Raw genomic sequence first — 23,378 nt, 5'->3', positions numbered from 1 at the left:
GTAGTGACCAATGATGTGTATAAACTCTGGATTGCTGATGCTATGCTATGGCTCTCCCCAGTGGGAGCAGTCCTCTATAGGAATGAATGGAATTCTACAGTATTGAAATTCAATAGGACAGAATTACATGTATTTAAGATGTTTTGTTGTAGTAGTAGTAGTAGTAGAGACAGTAACAATAGAACTATATATATATACACTAAGATTGTTTTTATATCTTTGTTTTGTTTTTTGTTTTGCTAACATAGAATATAAAATGATGCATTTGTGTCCGTAATAGAATACACATGTCAAAAACAAATGTAGACATTAACACATGCATTTCTATAGCTTCCAAAATCTTGTTTACAATGAAGGAGGGTTACCAAGATGGCTGCGCGGTGGCTTCAATACAGCGCCCCCTGTTAGTCATCTAGGGTATATATACACATCATTGGTAGTGACCCACCTGTCTGAGAAGCACCATATCCTGCATCACAAAGGCAATGTAGAATAGGGAGGCAAAACAGTTGAAGAAGTTGAACTGGGGAGAGAAGATGACAAGTAAACTGTTAACAAAAGGATTTTCAAAATCAATGGTAACTTGAAATGATCATGGAAACAAACCAATGTCATGTATGACTCACCACCAGTACTTTAAGGACAAGGTGATTTTGAAATGTTGACTCAAGCCTGTGGTTTTCTAAAGCAAAAATAACATTGACTTCATAAACAGTGTGTCTTCTATCAAGTCAACAACTCTCCCTACAGTCAGCAAAAGAACAAGAGGAACACAGGAAACACCACTGTAGCATTAAGACAATGTATTTTTAGCCTCAATGATTTGTGTGTTCTGTTGTTTTCTGCATTGTTAAAACAACAGTGTATGTATTATAAAATATGAGCTAAAATGCATTCATCCACCCACCCACCCATCCAATCCCACTCACCCCAGCCAGTAAGGAACTCTGCAGCATAGCGGTATATGAGGTTCATGATCTCTATAACCACAGCGTAGATAATACTAGGGATAAAAAGTAGCAGTCCTGTCCAGAAGGTAGGCTCCTCATCATGGATCATCAAGGCCCAGCCCTCCATGTCAAAGTAGATCATCATGACGTACAGAGACAGGTAGAGGCACAGCAGCACAAAGGGAACAGACACCAGGTAGATCCTCAGCTGACGCTTGGCGTTTGAGTAGAGTGGCTCCGCCCGCCCCGTGACGGGATTGACGCCCAAGATGCCGTGGAAGCCCGGCCTCGGCTCCTCGAAGGCTTTCTTCCTGCTCAGGGTGCCCCAGCCGTACGCCAGCGAAGCGCTGAGGCGCTTCCACAACTCCAGGATCACCGTGCACCACACCAGGTTGAAGCCGGCGAACACCGTGAACTTGTCGTAGTCCTCCCAGTCGAAGAGGTAGTATGGTATCCCTATGAGGGCCATGGGGATCAGGGCCAAGGTGAAATACTCCAGGAAACCAAAGTAGAGTGCCATACCCTCACCAAAGTAGTGCCTGATGTCATCTGGATGGACCATGGGGAATCATGGGGAGGATTTAGTCACAAACAAGCTATTAGAAGGTTCTTAGAATGTTCCATGTCTTGTACATGGTGATAGCCTAATCATTGTATATACTCCAGTGAAGTTCATATTGAAAGAGATGGATAACACTAAGATAATACTGTGTAGCCTTAGGATTCAAAGGGCAAAATGATCAAGCCATGGCAACTGTAACTTACCAAGAGGCTGGAAGGACAACTTGATCTTTTTGAACCAGGAAAAGGAAAGCCTTTTGAGTTCCTCCTTCTCATGCAGAGGGAAAACTTGGACAAGGATCCCCTTTGATTGCATTCTGCGTACTGAGATTACATTAAAAACAGAAGAGTCAGTCCATTCACACCCCCCCACCCCGTCTCCTGACGCTATTTGTCATGTGATTCTAGCCATCTTTATTAGATAAACATAACGAAACTTGAACTAGTGGCCCACGCCAGTGTTTCCCCAACTCCAGTACCTCCAACAGAACATGTTGTTACAGCCTCAGACAAACTCACCTGGTTCAACTCATTGAGGGCTTGATGATTAGTTGAGGAGTTGAATCAGGTGTGTTTGTCTGGGACTACAATAACAAATGTGTACTGTTGGGGGTACTGGAGGACCAGGGTTTTCAAAGGCCTATGCTCTTTTGGTGAGAGATAATTACCTTGTTAAGTTGCTGAAGTGCTAAAAATGACTGAGAACATTGGCTACTTGAGAGCAATGAAAACAGTTGAGTTTGAACTGTTAACTTTCCTCATAATGAGAGAAAGCTTAGTTTTCTAAAACAATAGCATACAGACCCACATATTTACTAGTATATTTGTATAAAAATAAAAAGCTTTAATTTCATGTCATTTCTTGACTAAATTATTTCCAAAACGTTGCATTATTTTTCTAAACAATTGGTTAAGCTGAATAGCAGTCTATCTGCTCAGCAAGAGCATTGACTCCTTATCTGGTGTTTGAATAATCCACTGACATTTGCATATTTATTGTCCTTATTGCTGACTCTGATGGGGAGACAATGTGAGGATTATGTATGTTATGTTTCAAATATGGAATTGGCTTCAGACCTGGGTTCAAATAGTATTGGTTTTCATGTGTGCTGAACTTGACTGAGACATACAGAAGATCTATACACCTGACTGACATCAGCATGATGGAAAAGGAACGGGGATTCGTTGGGCCAGGTGATGTTTTTACACTTCTCAATTGTCCAGTATTGGTGATTGCATCCCCACTGGAGCTGCTTCTTGTCTTTAGCTGATAGGAGTGGAACCCAGTGTGGTTGTCTGCTGCAATAGCCTATCCGTGACAAGGACCGACGAGTTGTGCGTTCCGAGATGACGTTCTGTGCCGTTATTTGCCTGTTTGTGGCCCGCCTGTTAGCTTGTACGATTCTTGCTATTCTCCTTCGACCTCTCATCAACGAGCCGTTTCTGCCCAACAGGATGTTTTTTGTTTGTCGTACCATTCTCGGTAAACCCTTGACACTGTCATGCATGAAAATATACTGGAACCGGCACGCCTGGCACCGACCATCATACCACGCTCAGTCGCTTTGCCCATTCTAACGTTCAATCGATCAGTAACTGAATGCCTCGCTGCCTGTCTGCCTACTTTATATAGCAAGCCACGGCCACATGACTCACTGTCTGTAGGAGCGCACTATTTTGGTGAACGGAGTGGTGTACCTAATAAACTTCCCACAGTGTTAATGGCTATGAGCTTCCCTAGCACAATAGAACCAATGGAATAGTCACAAAAGTCCAAACCCTGCCCATCTGGCATTCCAATCCAGGCAGCAGGCTCAGAGTATTTGAAAGACAATGTATACTATTTGAACCCAGGTTTGATGACTGTGCACCCAGTGTTTCAGTGTGGCTGAGGTCATAGGGTCAGTGGTGTACTTACTGACTGACTTCCCTGGATACAGTTTCATCTTCGGATATCCAGGCACGTGGGCCTCATCCTTGGCCCTCAGGTTGTCCAGTTCATGTTTTATGATGTATTGACACTCTGCCATGCTCAGAAAACCATCCCCATCACCTGTAGTATAGAGACACAGACAATTAACACAATTAGTCACTTTACAATACAATAACGTGCTCTTACACTAGTGTAGTAATGATGTTTATTTAAACAACACGCTGTATTTACATATCAATCTAATTATTGTGTTGTATTGTAATTGTATAGTAATATAGTTGTAATAATATAATACAGAACATTTAAAATACTATTCATCATCTACAGTACATTCACAGTTTACTATGTATGCATCACTAATGGCACCCTATGCGATAAGGAATAGGGAGCCATTTGTGACGTACTGTACCCTAGATTACCTTGGAACTCTTTGAAGTTGTGCTTGTTGGCATACGTGAAGCCTCTCATGGAGCCGTCGTTGAACTCCTTGAAGAGGCCCACGTCCTCAGCTCCGTATAGGAGCCTTTGCCAGGAGGCCCCCACCACATACACATTGGGGTTGTCCTTCTCCGTGCCCTGAGCTCCTGGAGTCAGCTGCTCCACCAGCAGCTCAGCCCCTAACACAGCAGAGGAATCAGGACAGGTATGAAGGCATCAATAGACTAGGTGTTCATCCCAAATTACACCCTATTCCCTTTATAGTGCACTACTTTTGACCAGGGCTCAGGTCAAAAGTAGTGCACTATGTAGGGAATAGGGTGCCATTTTGGGACGTAGCCTAGGACAACCATATTGTATCAACAGAGCCAGACTGACTGGTTAATAGATACAGTAACTAAAAGGGACTTTCACACTATTGTACCGAACCGTGCTCTTTTCAGTATGTATTTCACGATATAAGTGATAAGGTCAGCCTGCTTTGTTTTCACATAGCTTATCGCAGGTGGCATCAGGGCCCGTATTCATAAAGGGAGTGCTGATCTAGGGTCAGTTTTGCTATTTAGATCATAATAATATTTTATAAACAGATCCTAGATCAGCACTCCTACTCTGAGACGCTTTGTGGAAACGGGCCCAGATATGTTATCGGATCAGTTTCGCTCACTTTCAGAGAGCACGATAGAGTGAAAGCCAAAAGAGAGGAAGCAGAGGCAATTTGAAAAGCGATGGAGAGAAGAATGTTTCAACTGTTGGGAAGCTTCAAATCTCTGTTCCCAATATACAGTAGGTAAGCTAAGCTCAATGTACTGTACCTCCATCTTGCTGCTTGTCTCTGACCCTGTTTAGTAACCATGCGATGGCTTCCTCTTTGGTTTCCGAAACCAACTCGATGACCACCAGAGGTGCAAATGTTGAGCCATCACTGTCATACACTGACAAGCTTTTTTGCATTTTCCCCTCTCCCTGTGAAGCCTGGGGAGAGACAAGATAGGAAACAAATGAATTAAACATGACTGCCTACAAGGACCAAAATGACAAGGCCAGAATAGCATTCTTCAGTTTTGAACATCCGAGTATCAGTGTACAGTGAAAATATGTTTTGCATAGCCTAAATACATAAACATTGGCTATTTAAATCTATAAAATAAAATAGCAGTTGTTGCACATACAAATGTTGCTCTAGGTAACCAAATTACTTATTGCTCCTCTTGCAAATGTGAGTTGCAGCACCTTCACCTGGCCTAAAACAATATATATATATTGTTATATATTATATATATTACCTAACAAGGTGTGGTATGTTCAGGGGTTCAGCCTTGAGGTGTTTTACTAGTCTGAGTACCAGTCTCTTTAGCTAACATTCCACTCCTTGCCACTCCTTGTCATTGCCAAAAAAAGCTGGCCTTTCAGCAATCTCAACGTTCAATAGAGAGAAATAGTAATGGCGTCTTTTTGTATGCACTAACTCCGCCATAGCTCGCTGGACAAAGCTTACGGGAAAACGAATTAAGTTTTGTAGGTTTTTTGGGCTAAAGAGACTGGTCTGATTCAGACGGGTTGGGTTAAATGCAGAAGACACATTTCAGTTGACTGGATTCAGTTGCACAACTAACTAACTAACTAGGTATCCCCCTTTACCTTTCCCAGGCTAGCTTTTTACAGTCTGAAGTCGTTAACTTCTGAAGTTGCCTTCATATTCTAAAACGCCTTCTCTTCAAGTCATTCTTATGGCTTGGGTTCAGCCCAACTGATTGATGTCATTCGACTGTTTACTTTAGACGTTGAAACACAACGGCTTAAAAACAGATTTTCCATGTATTAAAGAGGTTAAAATGTAATTTGCTCCAAAATCTGATTCTGAATATCAGCTAAAGCTGGCTAGTGACAGTGACAGCTGAGTGTTTTGGTGTGAGAGAGGGCGGGGCATGAACCGCACGTTCGTTGCAGTATCGATGGGTGGCTATAAACACTGTTACAGGGTATACTCATGATTGCTTTACTCTGAAGAAATGTGTTGAGCTTTGACGTAACATTGTCACGTACAACTGGGGAAACATTTGACGCAAATCGGAAAAGTAGATACCGGTAGGCCTTTTACATCAACAAATCTCTATAAACAAGGCTACTCACCACGTGCTTCGTTCGCTGGCGCAATAAGGTCCACTTTTAAAGGTTGCCCGCAATGTCAAGTCGACAATAAATACCTATTTCGAATCTTCTATTGTCTTGAGAAATCAGAAGAGTTGCTTGACTTCTGCCTCTCCACGTCACTGGCACTGACAGGCAAGCGCCGCTGTAGACTTCAGCCCGCAGTTATCACACCCACCAACGTGCTTTGCTGTGTGTGTGTAGGCCTACATAGCATAGAGATAGTTAGAGGACGCAACATTGTATCTGTCCTATTATGGCGTCTGTGAGAGCATGGGCAGTGTAGTCACTTTTGTTCTTCTACTACTTCTATGAGATAGTAAATTAACTGAAAGGGTGCATACTGCCACCTGGAGTGTGTTGTTTGAAAAGGTACAAAGCCAAGGTTGGTGATTGAATGCCACCTGCAGTTATGGAATGTTTGCTCACAAATATAATTCATTGGCTGATCCCTCCTGATGATCTGGATGGAATTATGTGTTCATTCCTTAACCGATAAGTTAATGAATACTTCAAAATAGTGAAAGTCTTAAAATGCGCTGCCCATGCTTAGACCGGTTTTGGGGCACTAGAGTCCTGTATCTATCTCTATGGAACAACAATCACGACAAGAACACTTTCAATGGGGCTTCCTCATTTGAATAGGATTCTAACACGTTCTTCTAGCAGGACAGGCATACGGCATATGTCTTTATTATGAAAAAAAATACAGTAGTTATAATGCTGACAATATTATTTTAACCTGTTTTTAACTAGGAATGTCAATAAAGAACAAACTCTTATTTACAATGACGGCCTACCGGGGAACAGTGGGTTAACTGCCTTGTTCAGGGGCAGAACGACAGATGTTTACCTAGTCCGCTCAGGGATTCGACCTTTCGGTTACTGGTCCAACGCTCTAGTGGTTACCTGCCTTGTGGTTAGACTAAACCTCACCAGACAATCAGGTGAGGGTTATTATGATTATGGTCTTGCTCCCAGGATACAAGTATTGGTTCTAGTTAGTTTGGTTTGGCTAGTTTATTATTACTATTGAGGTTGTCATATAAAACACCGAATCCATAGCATTGTCTCTGATAAGAGCCTATCGAATACGACTACCAATTTTTGTGTAAATAATTGTATTTTACCATACCAGAGTTCATTTGTGGCGTGTGTGTGTATCTTCCGCAATATCACGTCCCACGGCGTCAGTAAAAAGAAGTCGCGTTCTTCTTCAGGGGTGTATTACTGAAACCGTTTACTTCAAACGGAAAACGTTTTGCAACGAAAACGAGACTTTATTGGTCAAGTTTATCAAAATTTGGGAGTTTATGTAGGTAGGTCCCTCCCCGTCTCGTTCGCTCAGAGGAAGAGACGAAGTGAGACGTTTTAATCGTCCCAAAATCTGGCCACGAAAATAAACCAACTAAGTAAATCATTTTTGTATGGAGGTCAATGAGTGTCGAATTTAGTAAACAAAAATGGTAATTTCTCATTTGCTACTTGACGCTTATTTTATTTAATAGGACGTTTCGTAAATCTTAGGTGTGTGTATATATATATATATATATATATATATATAAAGTGGACGCTTGTGGCATTTCGGCAAAAAATGACTTTATATCTTAGTTGTGCCTGTTGTCAGAGCTTCTGTTCCCAGCCAAGGAGGGCATACAGCAACACCTAGATATTCTCCGCAGATTCTGTCAGACCTGGGCCCTGACAGTGAATCTCAGTAAGACATAAATAATGGTCCTATAAAAGGTCCTGTTTCCAGGACCATGAATATAAATTCCATCTAGACACCGTTGCCCTAGAGCACATACAACTATACCTACCATGGCCTAAATATCAGCACCAAAGGTAACTTCTGAAAAGCTATGAACGATCTGAGAGACAAGGCAAGAAGGGCCTACTACGCCATCAAAAGGAACATACAATTTGACATCCCAATTAGGATCTGGCTAAAAAAAATACTTGAATCAGTTATAGAACCAATTGGCCTTTATGGTTGAGGTCTGGGGTGCGCTCACCAACCAAGAATTCACTTAATGAGGAAAAACAAAATTGAGACTCTGCATGCAGAATTCTGAAAAAACATCCCCTGTGTACAACGTCAAACACCAAATACTGCATGCAGAGCAAAATTAGGATGATACCCGCTAATTATCAAAATCCAGAAAACAGACGTTAAATTCTACAACAACCTAAAAGGAATTGATTCCAAAACCACAATAAGACCTAACCAAATCATGAGAATACAAAAAGGTAATTTCTTGACAAATTTGGAAAGAATTAACTAAAAAATAGAGCAAACTGGAATGCTATTTGGCCCTAAACAGAGAGTACACAGTGGCAGAATACCTGGATACCATGACTGACCCAAAATTAAGGAAAGCTTTGACTATGTGCAGACTCAGTGAGCATAGCCTTGCTATTGAGAAAGGCAGAGACCTGGCTCTCAAGAGAAGATAGGCTAGGTGCACACTGCCCATTAAATGAGGTGGAAATTGAGCTGCACTTCCTAACCTCCTGCCAAATGTATGATAATGTTAGATAAACATATTTCCCTCAGATTACACAGACCCACAACGAATTTAAAAACAAATCAAATTTTGATAAACTCCCATATCTATTAGGTGAAATACCACAGTGTACCATCACAGCAGCAAGATGTGACCTGTTGCCATAAGAAAAAGGCAACCAGTGAAGAACAAACACCATTGTAAATACAACCCATATTTATGCTTATTTATTTTCCATTTTGTACATTAACTATTTGCACATCATTAGAACATGGTCTATAGCCATAATATGTTGTCAGTGTAATGTTTACTTTTAATTTCTGATTGTTTATTTAACTTTTGTTTGTTATCTATTTCACTTGCTTTGGCAATGTAAACATATGTTTCCCATGCCAATAAAGCCATTTGAATTGAAATTGATAGAGGACTCATCATGGATATTATCCAATTTGTCATGGACATTGCCATTGAGGGCTATCACCATTTATACGTTTTCAACTGGATGGGGATTCCTATGAGTTGGTAGCAATCAGCCAATGAAGAAAACAATTGACTACTTTAAAATGGAGATAGCTTTAATGGGACTGCCCAAACTGTCACAGACGTTATAATGGCACAGATACAAAGATGAGTCCTCCATCTCTATGGCCTGTTGTTCACACGCGTATCTGCCCTCTCATTGGCTAGAATGGGCTCCTGAGAGGCACAGCGGTCTAAGGTACTGCATCTCAGTGCTAGAAGCATCACTACAGACCCTGGTTTGTTTCCAGGCTGTATCACAACCGGCCGCGATTGGGAGTCCCATAGGGCGGCACAGAATTGGCTCAGCATCGTCCGGCCGGGTTAGGGATGGGCCGGGGGAGGCCGTCATTGTAAATAAGAATCTGTTCTTAACTGACTTGCCTAGTTAAATAAAGTTTTTTTTTTTTAAATGGTCCCACCTGATCTCACCTCCTGCCTGCCTTCCATATTTGAGGACATGTGTTTTGATTGTTAGAGCATATTTGAGGACATGTGTTTTGATTGTTATCTTATCAATACAATAGACACTCTTTAGTTTGCTTCCGTTTAGATCCTTAAGTATGGTAAAGGGTTTCCATTGCAAAAGTTTTGCAACGGAAAACTCCTAATGAATACACGCCAGGTGATGTCATGTTTTGTGGATCATGTGATTTGGCTGTGTGAAGAATGGCTGACCAAGCCGTGACTACTGAGAGAGGGTGAGTGTGTTTTTTTTATAAACAAACTTAGAACCGCTCTTTTAAATATAACAATATTGATAAAAGCGACCCACAAAAAGTGAATCATGATACAATATGTTTCCCTTGTGTCTTGTTATTAGCTAGTCCTAGCACGTTGATTGTTCTTGTTTTGTCGTCAAGCACCTGAAGTTAGACTGAAGTTAATTTTCAATTGACTTAACACACTCGTGGCAACAATGTTGCCATTTCAGGACTTGACGTGTAAGTCGCCTTGTTTATAGTTTATGCCGGGTTCCGGTGCACGTCGGAGCTAGGAAACTCGGACATTTCGACTTGCTAATTAGTTGAACGCGGTAGGTGATTGACAACAACAAGTTAGAAAGTCGGACATTTCCGATGTTCCTAGTTCCGATTAGCACGTGAAAGCGGCATTGATCCGCGTTAAAAAGTCATGAAACCGACGGAGCGGTTTAAAGCTTGAAATGAACAGCTGTGTTGGAATGCGAACAATATGAGTGTCAGTTCTGACTGTATGGTGCGGGAGGATGACGGGAATGGTCGGTAGTGGAAAGGCATAGGAAGAAGAGAGATCATGATACAGAAAGCAGTGAAGCGTCTAGTGAAGAAAGCATGAAGAGGGCCTAGGTATGAAGCAAGGGTAGTGATGTGTTGGAGTGGAAAGCGGTGATAGTGTTTGATGAGACCACGGGGCCTCACTTACACCCTATCTGACTAACTCATGCCGTAGAGAAAAATGTAGGTGAAGTGAAATTAGCTCGATTCATTGGAAATGGTAGATTGTTAATATAGTGTGGTAGCCAGGCTCAGCAAGAGACTATTCTGAAAATGGAAAAGCTTAACGTTAATGGGAAGAAGATTAAAAGCCATGTCCCTGGTTCTTATGCCAGATTGAGGGAAGTCATCACTGTGGTCCCAATATCTACGTCCATAGATGATGTTAAAGAAAATGTGTCGGGAGGCAGAGTGATGGAGGCCAAAAGGTTGATCGGTAGGAAAGAGGGTCAAACAAGTGAAAGCTTATCAGTGGTGGTGAGGTTTGATAAAGTCTTGCTGAGAAAAGTACAGATCCGATTCCTTAGCTTCAATGTTAGAGAATTTGTCCCATATGCACTGCAATGTTTTAAATGCCAAAGAATGTAGCGGCTCAGTGTAAAGGAAAGAAAATATGTGCCAAGTGAGGAGGGACACGTGGTTACGGTGAATGTGGGAGCAATGTGACGGTTAAGTGCTGTAATTGTGGGGGGACCACTGTAGCATTTGGTGGATGCCAAGTACAGAGAGAGGCTCGGAGATATAGGATCAGTCGTGATGTATCGTATACAGAGAGAGGCTCGGAGATATAGGATCAGTCGTGATGTATCGTATGCAGAGAGAGGCTCGGAGATATAGGATCAGTCGTGATGTATCGTATACAGAGAGGCTCGGAGATATAGGATCAGTCGTGATGTATCGTATACAGAGAGGCTCGGAGATATAGGATCAGTCGTGATGTATCGTATGCAGAGAGAGGCTCGGAGATATAGGATCAGTCGTGATGTATCGTATACAGAGAGAGGCTCGGAGATATAGGATCAGTCGTGATGTATCGTATACAGAGAGAGGCTCGGGGATATAGGATCAGTCGTGATGTATCGTATACAGAGAGCGGCTCGGAGATATAGGATCAGTCGTGATGTATCGTATACAGAGAGAGGCTCGGAGATATAGGATCAGTCGTGATGTATCGTATACAGAGAGAGGCTCGGGGATATAGGATCAGTCGTGATGTATCGTATACAGAGAGAGGCTCGGAGATATAGGATCAGTCGTGATGTATCGTATATAGAGAGAGGCTCTGGGATATAGGATCAGTCGTGATGTATCGTATACAGAGAGGCTCGGAGATATAGGATCAGTCGTGATGTATCGTATACAGAGAGAGGCTCGGAGATATAGGATCGGTCGTGATGTATCGTATACAGAGAGAGGCTCGGAGATATAGGAACAGTCGTGATGTATCGTATACAGAGAGAGGCTCGGAGATATAGGATCAGTCGTGATGTATCGTATGCAGAAGCCGTGAAACTGATTGGTAGAACTACAGAGCGGACTGATGGAGCTTACATGGATGTACCTGTAGTAGGTGGACCTACTGTCAGACTGATGGAGCTTACATGGATGTACCTGTAGTAGGTGGACCTACTGTCAGACTGATGGAGTTACATGGATGTACCTGTAGTAGGTGGACCTACTGTCAGACTGATGGAGTTACATGGATGTACCTGTAGTAGGTGGACCTACTGTCAGACTGATGGAGTTACATGGATGTACCTGTAGTAGGTGGACCTACTGTCGTGGCTGGTGCTTCTGATGGTTTGTAGGCCTGTAAATAAATCTTGTGCTCATTCGTGTGTGGTGTCAAAGGACACTTTGATAATGAATAAAGTTGACCTCATAGCTTTTATTGGTAAGGTTATTAATGCGACTCGGGTTGTGAAAAGCAGAAGGTTATTGTGGAGACGGCAAAAGAGATATTGGGGGTAACAGATGTTACTGTTGAAATGGTTGTTGATATGTTGAACAATCCTAAGGGTGGAGTGTTTCAGCATGATACAGATACATTTTAATGGTGTTAGTGAGGGTTTTGGGGGGCAGTGTGGAGGGTGTCTTTGACAGTGTCATATCTCAAGATGTTTTAGGTGTTGTTTACATGTACATAGACTACTCATAGACTACTTAGACTACTTATATTTTAAATGTCCGTGTTTCTATTTTCTGATCTTAATTTAGGACAATTCCACGGTGATGGAATTATCCTGAGAAATTCTATGGTCATGGAATTATGCCCAGACTCAGAATTTTCACTTTAAAATGTATACCAAACAAAAAAACATTGATTTCAAAGTTTAACCAACCATATAACTCTATGCAAAAGGACTTAACCATTTCCACAGAAAATATACAGTAAGAACTGTGCAGATATAAAGTTTGGTAACAGAATATCAGAATAATCGCTCTCGTTGGCTGGCCCTCGCGTCATACTCGTCGCCAAACCCACTGGCTCCATGTCATCTACAAGACCCTGCTAGGTAAAGTCCCCCTTATCTCAGCTCGCTGGTCACCATAGCATCACCCACCTGTAGCACTCGCTCCAGCAGGTATATCTCTCTGGTCACCCCCAAAACCAATTCTTCCTTTGGCCGCCTCTCCTTTCCAGTTCTCTGCTGCAATGACTGGAACAAACTACAAAAATCTCTGAAACTGGAAACACTTATCTCCCTCACTAGCTTTAAGCACCAGCTGTCAGAGCAGCTCACAAATTACTGCACCTGTACATAACCCACCTATAATTTAGCCCAAACAACTACCTCTTTCCCTACTGTATTTATTTTATATTATTTATTTATTTATTTTGTTCTTTTGCACCCCATTATTTTTATTTCTACTTTGCACATTCTTCGATTGCAAATCTACCATTCCAGTGTTTTACTTGCTATATTGTATTTTACTTTGCCACCATGGCCTTTTTTTGCCTTTACCTCCCTTATCTCACCTCATTTGCTCACATCGTATATAGACTTGTTTATACTGTATTATTGACTGTATGTTTGTCTTACTCCATGTGTAACAACTCTGTGTTGTTGTATGTGTCGAACTGCTTTGCTTTATCTTGACCAGGTCGCAATTGTAAATGAGAACTTGTTCTCAACTAGCCTACCTGGTTAAATAAAGGTGAAAAAATAATAATAATAAAAAAATAAAACCCAGGGAGATTTTACCGTAATTTTGTTACCAAATTTAGCATCTGCACAGTTTTTCCAGTAAATTGTTCAAAGTAGTCATTGTGCATAGAGTTGGTTTGTTAAACTTCTAAATCAATATTTTTTTTGATTGGCATACAGCGTAATTCAGCTACTGTGGAAATGCCATATTGACAATGCCTAAAGTAAAATGTTTTAGGAAGGCTTGAAAGCTTTGTTCAAGTGTTTTTGTAAGCCTATAGGCCAGTACACTACAACCTTCTCCACTACTGCAACCCAATTTCAAGAACCAATTATCCAATACCTTATCTGTTTTTTTAATTTAGGATGTAACTAAGTCCAATGCAGCGAATCCCATCCCCAACACTAACTGCATTTCCCCATTCAATGAACACAAGCACATGTGATTAATAAGGCTATTGCATGTCGTCCCTGGCATATAACATCCCCTTTTTCCACTCTGTTTTTTAGTTTGTTTTTTGGCTGCAGACTGGCTCAGCGAATACTGATGTTTCTTGGTATTCATAGTCTTTTCTACAATTTGTTGAGTGTCCTGGACAGAACGTTGAGGTAACCTACCTACCGGTGTGATTGTCAGACTAACTCCACCTCCCCGGCTGCACCCCACTCATATGCTGCTAGTGCAACTCTAACTCCCTGCTGCATGCAGTGCTTGAGGCAGGAAGTAACATCCCTGGCAGTAATCAGTTAACAAACCCTGCATGTCATTTTATTTTCACCTATCCCCGAAGCATGTTTACAAGTTGTTGTTTTTTTACATTTAATGTCTCGTCTCCTTTTTGCTGTGAAATATTACAACCGTCAGCAACATGACTACTGACTACCAATGTAATCCCAGACCGTATAGGCTATAGCCTAGGCTGGTTGATGAGTTGTGTCTGTGTCTATGCAGGTCCTGGACTTCCACGGCATGGATCACCAGCTGGCTGCCCTCCTGGTGCCCCACCTCCCAGAACCAGCTCAAGACTGCAGAGGAGAAGATGCTGCAATGTAAGGAATTCCTCTCTCCTTTACCATCAAACTGTATTTCCAGCCATGGCCAATTTGTGGATTATTATGTGTGGATCCGTTTCATCCCCAGGCATCACAGGCAAGGTGTCCCAGCAGTATGTCCCAATCTCGGATGGTAACATGCTGTGGACCCTCACATTGAATGGAAACATGAAGAACCAGACTCCCCTGGTGCTGCTGCATGGCTTCGGCGGAGGGGTGGGCCTGTGGGCCCTCAACCTAGATGCCCTGGCCCAACAGGTTAGTCTCTGAAGCACAGGCTTCTCTTGTAGCATTGGAAAGCCTGAGGAAGTTCTCCTCAGAGAGACCATGTAAAGGGGTGTGGTACGACAGAGTCTAGATAGAAACTAGTGCACATTGCCATATATCAAACCACTGCAGTATTTTGCATGGTTGCGGCTCTGAACAGGTTGTTATAATCATATTTCTGATGTTTATGTAAGGATGAATAAGGTATGTAACTAATGGTGTATAGGCTACTACAAGGTAGGAAAAGAGACACGAAAAACAAGGAAATGCCTCTTCAGAGGGGAAACTTCATTTCTACTCACAGCCAATCACATACTGAATTTCTCCAGACTTCCAAAAGAGATTTGGAGGATGGTCACAGGAAACTACCAATAGGTCAACTGGTCAACCACACCTGCTATATATAACTAGCTCAAATTGTTGTCTGACTGCTATATATTTTGTGTATGCTTTCTTTTTAAAACTGACTTCTATTTTTAGTAAGTTTTATCATGTTGTGTAGTGCCTTTACAAATAAAATGACTTTTCATTATTATTATTGTTAATAATAGAGGCCCATCTATGCCTTTGACCTGCTGGGCTTCGGCCAGAGCAGCAGGCCCTACTTCAGCTCCGACGCCAAGGAGGCTGAGGCCCAGTTTGTGGACTCCATCGAGCAGTGGAGGGCTAAAGTCGGCCTGGAAGCCATGGTCATGCTGGGACATAACTTTGGAGGGTATTTGGCAGCTGCTTATTCACTCAAGTATCCCACCAGGCAAGTATCACCTGACACCACCCAACACTTTCCCCAGTTCAGAACCATAGACAGGTTTCAATATGAATGGTTGTTTTATTCCTTAGTATTTAGCCACCTCCTTGGTTAAAGATAGAATACTACATGTGTTTAGCCACCTCCTTGGTTAAAGATAGAATACTACATGTATTTAGCCAGTCCTTGGTTCACCCTCCTATGCTTGACTAATACTGTACACCCCAGACCTCACGGGATGTTGGTATGCAGGTGCTAACCTCTGATAACAACATGAATGTCCTTAAAAAGTGTCCCCTCTGTGCTGTATCTCAACTGAATCATCTTCTCTCACTGTGTTGCTAAGATTTCAGCAGGAACCTAACTCATTATAAATGTCTCTAAAACCTCATCACACTCAGATCAGAACAGCTTAAAGCAGCCAGCCAGCCAGCCAGCCACATCCTGTCCTTCTAGTATTCAAGCAGCCAGCCACATCCTGTCCTTCTAGTATTAAAGCAGCCAGCCAGCCACATCCTGTCCTTCTAGTATTAAAGCAGCCAACCACATCCTGTCCTTCTAGTATTAAAGCAGCCAGCCAGCCACATCCTGTCATTCTAGTATTCAAGCAGCCAGCCAGCCACATCCTATCCTTCTAGTATTCAAGCAGCCAGCCAGCCACATCCTGTCCTTCTAGTATTCAAGCAGCCAGCCAGCCACATCCTGTCCTTCTAGTATTCAAGCAGCCAGCCAGCCACATCCTGTCCTTCTAGTATTAAAGCAGCCAGCCAGCCACATCCTGTCCTCCTAGTATTCAAGCAGCCAGCCAGCCACATCCTGTCATTCTAGTATTTAAGCAGCCAGCCAGCCAGCCACATCCTGTCCTTCTAGTATTCAAGCAGCCAGCCAGCCACATCCTGTCCTTCTAGTAATAAAGCAGCCAGCCAGCCACATCCTGTCCTTCTAGTATTCAAGCAGCCAGCCAGCCACATCCTGTCATTCTAGTATTCAAGCAGCCAGCCAGCCACATCCTGTCATTCTAGTATTAAAGCAGCCAGCCAGCCAGCCACATCCTATCCTTCTAGTATTCAAGCAGCCAGCCAGCCACATCCTGTCATTCTAGTATTAAAGCAGCCAGCCAGCCAGCCACATCCTATCCTTCTAGTATTCAAGCAGCCAGCCAGCCACATCCTGTCCTTCTAGTATTCAAGCAGCCAGCCACATCCTGTCCTTCTAGTATTCAAGCAGCCAGCCAGCCACATCCTGTCCTTCTAGTATTAAAGCAGCCAGCCAGCCACATCCTGTCCTTCTAGTATTCAAGCAGCCAGCCAGCCACATCCTGTCCTTCTAGTAATAAAGCAGCCAGCCAGCCACATCCTGTCCTTCTAGTATTCAAGCAGCCAGCCAGCCACATCCTGTCATTCTAGTATTCAAGCAGCCAGCCAGCCACATCCTGTCATTCTAGTATTAAAGCAGCCAGCCAGCCAGCCACATCCTGTCCTTCTAGTATTAAAGCAGCCAGCCAGCCAGCCACATCCTGTCCTTCTAGTATTAAAGCAGCCAGCCAGCCAGCCACATCCTGTCCTTCTCTAGTATTCAAGCAGCCAGCCAGCCACATCCTGTCCTTCTCTAGTATTCAAGCAGCCAGCCAGTCACATCCTGTCCTTCTCTAGTATTCAAGCAGCCAGCCACATCCTGTCCTTCTCTATTATTCAAGCAGCCAGCCACATCCTGTCCTTCTCTAGTATTCAAGCAGCCAACCACATCCTGTCCTTCTCTAGTATTCAAGCAGCCAGCCACATCCTGTCCTTCTAGTATTCAAGCAGCCAGCCACATCCTGTCCTTCTAGTATTCAAGCAGCCAGCCACATCCTGTCCTTCTCTAGTATTCAAGCAGCCAGCCACATCCTGTCCTTCTCTAGTATTCAAGCAGCCAACCACATCCTGTCCTTCTCTAGTATTCAAGCAGCCAGCCACATCCTGTCCTTCTAGTATTCAAGCAGCCAGCCACATCCTGTCCTTCTAGTATTCAAGCAGCCAGCCACATCCTGTCCTTCTCTAGTATTAAAGCAGCCAGCCAGTCACATCCTGTCCTTCTCTAGTATTCAAGCAGCCAGCCACATCCTGTCCTTCTAGTATTAAAGCAGCCAGCCAGCCACATCCTGTCCTTCTCTAGTATTCAAGCAGCCAGCCACATCCTGCCCTTCTCTAGTATTAAAGCAGCCAGCCAGCCACATCCTGTCCTTCTCTAGTATTAAAGCAGCCAGCCAGCCACATCCTGTCCTTCTCTAGTATTAAAGCAGCCAGCCACATCCTGTCCTTCTCTAGTATTAAAGCAGCCAGCCACATCCTGTCCTTCTCTAGTATTAAAGCAGCCAGCCACCACATCCTGTCCTTCTCTAGTATTAAAGCAGCCAGCCAGCCACATCCTGTCCTTCTCTAGTATTAAAGCAGCAGCCAGCCACATCCTGTCCTTCTCTAGTATTAAAGCAGCCAGCCACATCCTGTCCTTCTCTAGTATTAAAGCAGCCAGCCAGCCACATCCTGTCCTTCTCTAGTATTAAAGCAGCCAGCCAGCCACATCCTGTCCTTCTCTAGTATTAAAGCAGCCAGCCACATCCTGTCCTTCTCTAGTATTAAAGCAGCCAGCCAGCCACATCCTGTCCTCTACTATTAAAGCAGCCAGCCAGCCACATCCTGTCCTTCTCTAGTATTAAAGCAGCCAGCCAGCCACATCCTGTCCTTCTCTAGTATTAAAGCAGCCAGCCAGTCCTTCTCTAGTATTAAAGCAGCCAGCCACATCCTGTCCTTCTCTAGTATTAAAGCAGCCAGCCAGCCATCCTGTCCTTCTCTAGTATTAAAGCAGCCAGCCAGCCACATCCTGTCCTTCTCTAGTATTAAAGCAGCCAGCCACATCCTGTCCTTCTCTAGTATTAAAGCAGCCAGCCAGCCACATCCTGTCCTTCTCTAGTATTAAAGCAGCCAGCCAGCCACAGCCAGCCACATCCTGTCCTTCTCTAGTATTAAAGCAGCCAGCCAGCCACATCCTGTCCTTCTCTAGTATTAAAGCAGCCAGCCACATCCTGTCCTTCTCTAGTATTAAAGCAGCCAGCCAGCCACATCCTGTCCTCTACTATTAAAGCAGCCAGCCAGCCACATCCTGTCCTTCTCTAGTATTAAAGCAGCCAGCCAGCCACATCCTGTCCTTCTCTAGTATTAAAGCAGCCAGCCAGCCACATCCTGTCCTTCTCTAGTATTAAAGCAGCCAGCCACATCCTGTCCTTCTCTAGTATTAAAGCAGCCAGCCAGCCACATCCTGTCCTTCTCTAGTATTAAAGCAGCCAACCACATCCTGTCCTTCTCTAGTATTAAAGCAGCCAGCCAACCACATCCTGTCCTTCTCTAGTATTAAAGCAGCCAGCCACATCCTGTCCTTCTCTAGTATTAAAGCAGCCAACCACATCCTGTCCTTCTCTAGTATTAAAGCAGCCAACCACATCCTGTCCTTCTCTAGTATTAAAGCAGCCAGCCAGCCACATCCTGTCCTTCTCTAGTATTAAAGCAGCCAGCCAGCCACATCCTGTCCTTCTCTAGTATTAAAGCAGCCAACCACATCCTGTCCTTCTCTAGTATTAAAGCAGCCAGCCAACCACATCCTGTCCTTCTCTAGTATTAAAGCAGCCAGCCAGCCACATCCTGTCCTTCTCTAGTATTAAAGCAGCCAACCACATCCTGTCCTTCTCTAGTATTAAAGCAGCCAACCACATCCTGTCCTTCTCTAGTATTAAAGCAGCCAACCACATCCTGTCCTTCTCTAGTATTAAAGCAGCCAGCCAGCCACATCCTGTCCTTCTCTAGTATTAAAGCAGCCAGCCAGCCACATCCTGTCCTTCTCTAGTATTAAAGCAGCCAGCCACATCCTGTCCTTCTCTAGTATTAAAGCAGCCAGCCAGCCACATCCTGAGTCTCCTAATTGGCTCTGAATTAAGGACAAAATGCTCTTAATCTGACTGGGGCACTTTGGCTATGTTTAGACAGGTAGCCCAATTCTGTTATTATTTTCCACTAATTGGTCTTTTGACCACTGATCTTTTCACATCAAATTTTTTTCAGAGCTGATCTGATTGGTCAAAAGACCAATTAGGGAAAAAAATATCAGAATTGGTCTGCCTGTCTAAATGCCGCCTTTATTTCCCCTGTTCAGTTCACCGATGGACAGATCACTTAATAAACTGTGCCCTAGTGTGGTTTAGATTATTTCCTTTCCAGACCTTTCAATACGACATCAACTTATTTTGTTCACAACCATAGAGGCGTTTCAGTTATTTCAGATTGGTGTTGATGGAGTATGGTCTTTCCTCTTCACTGTCCTGTAGGGTGTAACACATGGTGCTGGTTGAGCCGTGGGGCTGACCTTTCCTCTTCACTGTTCTGTAGGGTAAAGCACATGGTGCTGGTTGAGCCGTGGGGCTGACCTTTCCTCTTCACTGTCCTGTAGGGTGTAACACATGGTGCTGGTTGAGCCGTGGGGCTGACCTTTCCTCTTCACTGTCCTGTAGGGTGTAACACATGGTGCTGGTTGAGCCGTGGGGCTGACCTTTCCTCTTCACTGTCCTGTAGGGTGTAACACATGGTGCTGGTTGAGCCGTGGGGCTGACCTTTCCTCTTCACTGTCCTGTAGGGTGTAACACATGGTGTTGTTGAGCCGTGGGGCTGACCTTTCCTCTTCACTGTCCTGTAGGGTGCATCATATGGTGCTGGTTGAGCCGTGGGGCTGACCTTTCCTCTTCACTGTCCTGTAGGGTGCAACATATGGTGCTGGTTGAGCTGTGGGGCTGACCTTTCCTCTTCACTGTCCTGTAGGGTGCAACACATGGTGCTGGTTGAGCCGTGGGGCTTACCTGAGCGTCCAGACACAGAAGACCAGGACAGGCCCATCCCCGTGTGGATCAAAGCCCTGGGAGCCATGTTGAGCCCTTTCAACCCCCTGGCAGGGCTACGACTGGTGGGGCCACTGGGTAAGACTGGCAGCCTGTCTGACTAGATGGATGACAGACATAGAAATACTACTGTAAATTTCAATTACATACCTGTCTGACTGGATGACTGCATTGTTTATGGGATGGAGTTTTTACCAGCATTCAAACCCACCTCCTTTGTTTTTCAAGGTCCCACACTTGTTTCAACTCTAAGACCAGACTTCAAGAAGAAATACTTGTCCATGTTCAACGACGATACGGTCACAGAGTATATCTATCACCTGAATGTCCAGACTCCCAGGTTAGTCCCTCTCTCTCTCTATTTAGTTCCTGTTCGAGTTCACTGGCTTTTTATCTCCACTTACTCTGGGCCTGTATTTACAGTCTCAGTCTGAGTGAGTTTCAATACAGTTCACTTCCAATGTTTTCCTCTTAGACCATAATGAAGATGTTATGATTCAATTCTGAAATGCTTTTGTAATATAGGCTGTGATTTTCATTTCTCACACCCTTATTTCAGTGATAATGTTAGTTTTACTCTGTTGTAGTGGTGAGTTCAATGTAGCTGCTTATTAAGGATTATTCTGAGAAGATCAGATATATCGTATACATTACTGCTGTACTTCTCCCTCTTTAGTAATAATCATGTTTGTTTACTCTGTTGCAGTGGTGAGACAGCCTTCAAGAACATGACCATCCCATACGGGTGGGCCAAGAGGCCTATGCTGCAGAGGATTGGCCTGCTCCATGCTGACATCCCTATTACTGTGATATATGGGTCACGCTCCAGCATCGACGGTAACTCGGGCAACGCTATCAAAGAAATGAGGCCAAACTCTCATGTGGAGATCATAGTACGTTTCATTTCCTTTAAGCTGAACACTTAAGATGCTGTCTGTGTGTGGTTGTCTAATGCGTGAGACAGCTGGCTCAGCTCTTATATTCAGATTTATTCAGCAGGTGGCAGGAAAACAAGTCAATTGAAGTGTTAAATCCTAGATGAATAGGATTTTCCAGAATGTGTATCTGATCTCATATTTCTACTCCTCCTCCTCTCTCCCAGGCTATCAGAGGAGCGGGCCACTACGTCTATGCTGACCAGCCAGAGGACTTCAACCACAGAGTGCTTCAGGTGTGTGACGCGCTGGGCTGAGGGGGGGGGGGCACTAGTTAACCTGCGGAGAGTGACGTGTTACACCTGTCATGCCCAGAGCTTGTCCTCTCAGTGTGCATGTGATCTGTGAGGATAGAGAGGACTGGGCATACAGCTCAATAGGGCTATATTTTACCTCGATCATCCTCACTTTAGGTCCTCAGTAGTAGACCTACCACCACCAGCACAGCAGACCTGCTAACTAGGGAAGGACCCCGTGTTGAAAAGATGATTCTCCTGGATTGTTTGGTTTGACACTTGTATTCATTCTACTGACAAAAGAGAATGGCTCATAGTTGTTACTGCTTGTTGTGATTTTGGTCATTTTGTGATGAGTGTGTCAGCTTTTAATCTGCTGTTTTAAGAAATGTGATTCTCAGAACGATACAGACTACAATTTGACCACTTGTGGATTATTCTCATTCTGTCAAAGATCCTTTGTGAGATTATTTAGAAATGTGTCATTTGCGTCATAACAGCTCATGTAGATATGACCACGGACCATAGTTTTCATTTAAAAACACATGATTGTGGAACTTCTAGACCTCTGGTTTTGCTGATGGGCTCCTGAGTGGCACAGCGGTCTAAGGCACTTCATCTCAGTGCTTCATCTCAGTTCCAGGCTGTATCACAACCGGCCGTGATTGGCAGTCCCGTAGGGCGGCGCACAATTGGCCCAGCGTCGTTAGGGTTTGGCCGGGGTAGGCCGTCATTGCAAATAAGAATTTCTTCTTAACTGACTTGCGTAGTTAAGGTTAAATAAATCCCAAATATAAAAAGATTTCCCCATGACAGCCGAAGTGCCTTTTTAATGACCTAGTATGTGACCAGGGACTCCAGTCATTGCTGCTGCTTTTTGGTCTTGTCTTTTTATGGGTCCTTTTGTAAGTGGTCGTTTTCACTTCAAGATGTTCTAATTATGTTCTCATTCATAGTGTTTTGGCTCTTGTTGTGGTCTAGTGTTAAAATAATCCACGTATTAATAGCTGGCGTGTGCAGGTGAAGGAAAACGAAGCAGCAGAATCTAGTAATTGAAGATAACTACTCCATTCTTCTCAGCTGCCATTGTGGGGAAAGAAGGTTCGGCCTCAATAAATCCCATTCATTCATTGCAACAGTATTTGATAGCATTATTAGGCACCTGTCCAGGGTGTCTGGAAAAGCACAGTATCCAGGTCTAAGATCAGTTAGCATAGCTATAGCAGCCTGTCCTCTTATTTCATATAGGTGGCAGCTAATATCTCTGTGTGTGAAGTTGCAGATTGGGTGGGTTACTTAGACTTTTACAGCCACTTTACCCAGTGCAACCTTTAAAAAACAATCTAAAGCACCGTTTACTAGATGTGCTGAGCCCAAGGATAAGGTTTGATTAACTCCTGAACATGTGGATGCCTTTGTATTGTTGTCCTGTATATCATTGTAAGTCTCCAATCACAAGTCAATTTCCGTGGGGAAGAACAAATGGTGCTTCTCTATTCATGTATTGTAAAATACCTGTAAATAATAAAGATTATATTATGATTTCCGTGGCCTTTGTTGTGACACGTATATTTAGACTTGTGTTGTGAAGATCAACAATATTTCAGTCTTAAACACTACAACTCTCATGGGCATTCTGTCTGAAAACCACCTTTACAATAAAAGATTGCAGTAAAAGTGGAGTAACTGAAGTAATTGCGGAGTAACTGAAGTGTACTGCAGTCAGAGTGCAGTATAACTGCAGTTACACTTCAAAA

General features: G+C 43.5%; 2 protein-coding genes across 2 annotated transcripts; one reads left to right on the top strand and one right to left on the bottom strand.

Annotated features, from left to right (window-relative positions):
* Window positions 1–430: 430 nt before the first annotated feature.
* Window positions 431–6,200, bottom strand: LOC139405592 (anoctamin-10-like). The gene is made up of 8 exons (XM_071148004.1): window positions 6,016–6,200; window positions 4,698–4,857; window positions 3,864–4,061; window positions 3,430–3,564; window positions 1,716–1,835; window positions 930–1,499; window positions 627–682; window positions 431–523 (listed from the first exon to the last, which is right to left on the bottom strand). The coding sequence occupies exons 2-8, from the start codon at window positions 4,834–4,836 to the stop codon at window positions 431–433; spliced, it is 1,311 nt and encodes a 436-aa protein (XP_071004105.1). The 5' UTR covers window positions 4,837–4,857; window positions 6,016–6,200.
* A 3,428-nt stretch (window positions 6,201–9,628) lies between these two features.
* LOC139405695 (1-acylglycerol-3-phosphate O-acyltransferase ABHD5-like) lies at window positions 9,629–22,942 on the top strand. The gene is made up of 10 exons (XM_071148118.1): window positions 9,629–9,760; window positions 13,975–14,073; window positions 14,417–14,514; window positions 14,606–14,775; window positions 15,336–15,538; window positions 20,374–20,528; window positions 20,679–20,790; window positions 21,157–21,343; window positions 21,553–21,621; window positions 21,799–22,942. Exons 1-10 carry the CDS (start codon window positions 9,729–9,731, stop codon window positions 21,895–21,897), a joined length of 1,224 nt encoding a protein of 407 aa, XP_071004219.1. The 5' UTR covers window positions 9,629–9,728; the 3' UTR covers window positions 21,898–22,942.
* Window positions 22,943–23,378: the final 436 nt, after the last annotated feature.

Source organism: Oncorhynchus clarkii, chromosome 3 (genome assembly GCF_045791955.1).
Source record: "Oncorhynchus clarkii lewisi isolate Uvic-CL-2024 chromosome 3, UVic_Ocla_1.0, whole genome shotgun sequence".
In the NCBI taxonomy this organism is placed as follows: Eukaryota; Metazoa; Chordata; class Actinopteri; order Salmoniformes; family Salmonidae; genus Oncorhynchus; species Oncorhynchus clarkii.
Note: the sequence above shows the minus strand (reverse complement) of the source record. Positions and strands in the feature narration are given on the sequence as shown.

Coding starts and splice junctions, on each gene's coding strand:
- LOC139405695 (XM_071148118.1), top strand. CDS start 9,729: ATGGCTGACCAAGCCGTGACTACTGAGAGAGG. Junction 14,074..14,416: donor GTCCTGGACAGAACGTTGAG/GTAACCTACCTA, acceptor GTGTCTATGCAG/GTCCTGGACTTCCACGGCAT. Junction 21,622..21,798: donor TCAACCACAGAGTGCTTCAG/GTGTGTGACGCG, acceptor TCCTCACTTTAG/GTCCTCAGTAGTAGACCTAC.
- LOC139405592 (XM_071148004.1), bottom strand. CDS start 4,836: ATGCAAAAAAGCTTGTCAGTGTATGACAGTGATGGCTCAACATTTGCA. Junction 1,836..3,429: donor GTATCCAGGGAAGTCAGTCA/GTAAGTACACCA, acceptor ATGTAATCTCAG/TACGCAGAATGCAATCAAAG. Junction 683..929: donor AGAGTTCCTTACTGGCTGGG/GTGAGTGGGATT, acceptor TTTTTGCTTTAG/AAAACCACAGGCTTGAGTCA.